Source organism: Trichechus manatus, unplaced genomic scaffold (assembly GCF_000243295.1).
Source record: "Trichechus manatus latirostris isolate Lorelei unplaced genomic scaffold, TriManLat1.0 scaffold00264, whole genome shotgun sequence".
Taxonomy (NCBI): Eukaryota; Metazoa; Chordata; class Mammalia; order Sirenia; family Trichechidae; genus Trichechus; species Trichechus manatus.
Window position 1 is genome coordinate 471902 of NW_004444200.1, and position 6000 is coordinate 477901.

Consider the following 6000-nt stretch of genomic DNA (forward strand, 5'->3'; position numbering starts at 1 on the left):
AACATATTAAGTCATATCTATATTCCAAAGACATTATGTGGAAATTATTTAGAGTGTACTTCCAGCACTTGTGCTTTACCTCCAAAGGGAAATGTACATGAATTTCTGTTCATCAGTTCTAGAGCCCTGGAAACTAAGATCTTACTCTATGACCTGTGCAGGCATGTTAATTTTCAACTACAGAATATTAGCATGAACTAGCATGATGTTTCAGCTTAACACTTAACAGAGAAACACTAGTCAAATACATCATCAAGTACATTTTCTAGTTCAGTGGACTTATTTATTTTACTTATGGATAGCAAGATTTCCTTGATGAAGAAAGTGGTCTGTTGATTTGCTGTTTATGACCAAGGTATGGTCATAAACAGTTCACTGACAGGCTACTTTGAGTAGCACTGTTCTAAACTATGAAGCTAACTAACCACAGACTTAAAGAGAAATAAGATCAATACCTCAGTCTGGAGACTGAACAGTTTAGTCCAAGGCACAAAATTCCTCCAGCTTTGTTTGCAGACTTTGTCATCCTCATCATTTTGTGCCTGAAAGCTTGAGGTAAAGTCACTTCTTGTTTCATCAGATTTTGCCACCCTTTTTGAAAACCTACTTGCTTGAAGCACTGACCTTTCATTACTTTTCATTTCAGAAGAACTTTCATGACTTGAGGCAGTCTGAAGATCATGTAGGGGAGGATCTGATAACGCAGTTCCAGCAGAAATATTTAATGGAAAAGAAACTCCTGATTCACTGCTAGCAAACCCAAGTAAATCTATTGGTTGCTTATAATTGGCACTCAAAGGATCCAGAGAGTTTTGAAAATGAAGAGGAGAAGGAACACTAAAACCTACGGCTGAAACAGGGGGAGGAAGTCTAGGAAGAGAAAGAAAAAGACGTGGTCTGGGAGTTGAGTACGTTCCAAGGGAAATGCCAGTTCCACAGATCTCACGGTCTTGGTAAATTTTAGATCGATCAATCTGTTTGGAGCCAAATGATGCAGCAGAAAAAGGAGAACAAGCAGGGGATCTAAAAGGTGGGTTCTGTGGAGGCAGCCTGGAAGGGAAATCCAACTTAAGAGAAACGTCAGTACAACTGCCAGTTTCAAGGTCTTGGTCATATTTAGATGGACCAAACTGTTTGAGACTACCAGGAGAACCAAAAAGAGAGTTCTGAGGAGATACGGGAGGAGAGAGGAAACCAGAATCAACATGAGAGGCACCTGGGAGGATGGGTGCAGCACCAAGAGAAAGAGAAGGCTTGAAAACATCATTTTTTGTGTGTAAAGAGGATTTCCTAAATTGTGCTTTAATTTTTTTTTTTTTTAATGAATTCATCCAACTTAAATCCAGTGGCTTTGCCACAAGTCCACATTCAGAATTGAGTATTAAAGGTTGTACTGGTAGTTGAGTGGCTAAATTAAACACTTCAACATCTTCAGAAACTTCTGGCTTGGGTGATTTAACTTTTCTTTCAGTCAAAGATTTGTGTTGCAAATCTTCATTCCATTCAGAGGATGCTGAAATAATCTACCCAGAAGAGAAAATTATAACGTAAGGAGAAAATATAGAATAAAACTAACAAACAAACATACTTCAGACTTCCTAGTAGTCAAGCAATTGTTTATGCCAGATAATGAGTTCCAGAGTCAGGATCATCAACACAGGCAGAAACATTGAAAATAAAACCAGAGCTCTTCAAGATCATTTAAGTACAACTCCTTCATTTTATAGATATGGAATTTGAGACCTGGAGAGAATATCAGCAATAAATACATCAGGTACTTAAAGATCTTCATCTTTCTTGGTTCTTAGAATCACAGAATTTTAAGTACCCCTCATTTTACATATGAGGAAACTGAGAACCAAAAGAATACAGTGACTTGCCCAAAATGTTACAATTAGCAGAATTATAGTGTATAAATTAGCCCTAAAATAGCTAACAATTTGAAGTAATTTTTGCTACTCTTTATTCTGCTTTACAGCAATATTAAGAAACTGAGAAAAATGAAAAGATATTTCAAAAACTTTAAAGTAACTAAATGAATATATCTTTACACCAGAGTACAAGCCATATGTATAACACAGGGGAATGAAAGATGCTATTTCACTACTAATATTTCAGTCTAAACAGTGTTCCTTAAAAAGTTGCATACAACCAAATCAAGTTTTATGTACATGACAAGTCCTTGAGATTTAAGTTAATACTTTCGTAAATAATTAGTCCCTAACTATACCAAAGTAAATGAGCTCTTAAAAAAGGAGTAGCCCTTTCCCATCTCAGCCAAGTTTCAAGTATACATTTAAATAATTAATATTACAAAATACATAACAAAACACACATTTAAAAACAATATTTTTGGAGGTCAGGCCAAGTTGGCGGAGTAGTCAGACACATCCTGGGGTCCCTCTTACAACAAAGACCCAAATAAACAAGTGAATTGATTATATACGACAATTGAGCAGCTCTAAAATTCAATGACAAAGTTGAGGAATCCGACCGAGAGGTAGGGGGAGTGAGAGACGGTTGAACGAGGCAACGAGGAGGTGTCAGACCTAACCCAGTGGGAACAGGTACCTTGCAGCCAGTGCACACGGTGAGGCAAGCAGTGGCGGTCAGAACACATTTTGCACATCAGGAGAGACGGAGCAGGGGACAGTCTGCTCAAGCCTCCGGAACCAGTGAAAAGCAGCACTCCATCAGCAGAAGATAAGTACATGTGTTTAATCTACTGCGCAGATCAAAAAACACCCACTTTGGGAAAAATCTCTCTCCCATTTACCTGCCTCCTTCCTGCTATGCATCACGTCTTGGGCCAGCTTCAGCCATTGCTGTGTCCCCTGGGCCAGAAGTAAGGACTCATCACACACCCTGAGCCATTCTCCTGCCCTTGGAGAGGCAACGAATTAAAAAACAGGAATAAATAATCTGCCAGCTCCCATAAGCCAGGAACTTAGGGTAGACGCAGCTCCTTTGCCTAGGCATAGGCAAAGGGGGTCCACAGACTTTGAATGCCTTTCACCCCTTCATAGACTTGTGTGGGCCCATTTCAACAGCACGGTAAACGTGGTATATACTTGAAGCCTAACTTCAACTGTCAGCTATATGGTAGAATGGCAGGTTTGTGACATTTGACACTGCTCTACACATTAAGCAGGGTACTCACCTAACCACATCACAGGCCTGAATACTGGTAGCTTCACCCATGCCACCAAGCCACCCACAAAAGGGGTCCAAGAATAAGTAGTGCCTCCCAGTCCTTACAGCCAACGGCATTGGGTGCCCATAGTCTGGTTGCAAAACCCACCCACCTACATGCTCTAGGGAACAGGGAGACTTTTCCTCCCAGACACTCAGGGGCAGCAGTCTGCCCCCTGCCTCACTCAGCCTGTGAGCCCCTACCGCAGTCTACACCAACCTGTGCCTACTCCAATTACTCCTGCCCATCTAAGACTGTAGGTGAAAGCCTGCAACACACATTTGGTAATCGACTACCTAGACGCCTGAGCTGCATCCATGCAAGAAAAGTAAACGGACTCCTGCGCTCACATGCCTAGTAACAGATCTAACCACATGGTGACAGGACGTGAGAGCTTCAAAGGCGCCAAAAAGCAAACTAGCTCACACGAGCAGCCTACTTGGACTTACCAAAACAAAATAAAACTAGAAGCTGGGACACAGTAAGCAAACATAAAATGAATAAATATAATAACTTATTGATGTCTCAGAGACAACAGTCAATATCAAATCACATAAAGAGGCAGACCATGATGGCTTCAGCAAGCTCCCAAAAAAAAAGACTCAAGATATTTTCCAGAGGAAGAGAACTTCTTGCAATTACCAGAGGTAGAATACAAAAGATTAATATACAGAACTCATCAAGAGACTAGGAAGGAGATCAGGCAAAACACAGAACAAGCCAAGAAAACACAGATAAAGCAATAGAGGAACTTAAGAAGGTTACAGAAGAGCATAATGACAAATTGAACAGGCTGCAAGAATCCACAGAGAGACAGCAAACAGAAATCCAGAAGATTAAAAATAAAATTTCAGAATTAGACAACTCAATAGAAAGTCATAAGAGCAGAACTGAGGCAATGGAAGTCAGAATTAGTGAGACTGAAGATAAAGCAATTGATACCAACCCATTTGAGGAAAAATCAGATAAAAGAATTTTAAAAAATGAAGAAACCCAAGAATTATGTGGGACACTATCAACAGGGATAACCTACAAGTGATTGGAGTACCAGTACAAGATGGGATAACAGAAAATACAGAGAGAATTGTTGAAGATTTATTCAGAGAAAACTTCCCTGATATAATGAAAGATGAGAAGATATCTATCTAAGATGTTCATCAAACGCCACATAAGGTAGATCTCAAAAGAAAGTCGTCAAGACATATTATAATCAAACTTGCCAAAACCAAAGATAAAGAGAGAATTTTAAGAGCAGCTAGGGATAAATGAAAATTCATCTACAAAGGAGAGTTAATAAGACTAAGCTCAGACTACTCAGTAGAAACCTCGGACTACTTCAGCAGGCAAGATGGCAATGGGATGACATATATAATACCTTGAAGGAAAAAAATTGCCAGCCAAGCATTATATATCCAGCAAAACTGTCTCTTAAATATGATGGCAAAATTAGGACATTTCCAGATAAACAGAAGTTTAGGGAATTTGCAAAAACCAAACCAAAACTACAAGAAATACTAAAGGAAGTCCTACAGTTAGAAAATCAATAACATCAGATAACAACCCAAGACTAGAACACAGGACAGAGCAACCAGGTATCAAACCAGACAGGGAAAACAAAAAAACAAATCAAAGCTAAAATGCTGAAAATAGGGAAACAGAGATGTCAATATGCAAAAGATGACAATATTAAAACAAAAAAGAGGGAATATAAAATGTAGTCATTTATCTTTCATACGGAGAGGAAGACAAGGCAATATAAAGAAATAAAAGACTGGTTTAAACTTAGAAAAATTGGGGTAAATATTAAGGTAACCACAAAGGAAACTAACAAAACTATACATCAAAATAAAAAACAAGAAAAAGATAAAGACTCAGCAAATACAAAATCAACAACAATGAAAAAGATGAAAAGAAAATAAAGAAAAATGACTCAGCACAGAAAATTAAGTGGAACAAAGAAACTATCAACAACTCACAAAAAAAGACATCAAAACGACAGCACTAAAATCATACCTATCAATAATTACACTGAATGGAAATGTACTAAATGCACCAATATACAGAGAGAGACTGGCAGAATGGATTAAAAAACATGATCCATCTATATGCTGCCTATAACAGACACACCTTAGACTTAAAGACACAAACAAACTAAAATTCAAAGGATGGACGAAAATGTATCAAGAAAACAACAATCAAAAAAGAGCAGGAGTAGCAATATTAATCTCTGACAAAATAGACTATTATGCAAAATCCACCACAAAGGATAAGGAAGGACACTATACAATGATTAAAGAGTCAATATATCAGGAGGACATAACCATAATAAATATTTATGCATCCAACAAAAGTCCTCCAAAATACATAAAACCAACTCTAACAGTATTGAAAAGAGAGAGAGACAGCTCCACGATAATAGTAGGAGACTTCAAACACACCACTGTCGGTGAAGGACAGAACATCCAGGAAGAAGCTCAATAAAGACATGGAAGATCTAAATGCCACAATCAACCAACTTGATCTCATAGACATATACCGAACACTCTACCCAACAGCAGCCAAGTATATTTTCTTTTCCAATGCATATGAAACATTCCCTAGAATAGACTACATACTGAAGCAACAAAGCAAGCCTTAACAGAATCCAAAACATCGATATATTACAAAGCATCTTTTCTCACCATAAAGCCATAAAAGTAGAAATCAATAACAGAAAAAGCAAGGAAAAAAAGTCAAACACATGGAAACTGAACAACACCTTGCTCAAAAACTACTGGGTTATACAAGAAATTAAGGATGGAATAAAG

The 6000-nt window shown here is 38.1% G+C and overlaps 1 protein-coding gene across 9 annotated transcripts in view; it reads right to left on the reverse strand.

Annotated features, from left to right (window-relative positions):
- The window catches only part of PARP4 (poly(ADP-ribose) polymerase family member 4), a 207402-nt gene that overhangs the window by 22676 nt on the left and 178726 nt on the right, over positions 1-6000 (reverse strand). For all 9 annotated transcript variants that reach the window (XM_023724840.1, XM_023724834.1, XM_023724838.1 and 6 more), the window contains one exon: positions 456-1523. In XM_023724840.1, coding sequence (XP_023580608.1) covers positions 456-1523 — 1068 coding nt within the window. The remainder of the gene's footprint in view (positions 1-455; positions 1524-6000) is intronic.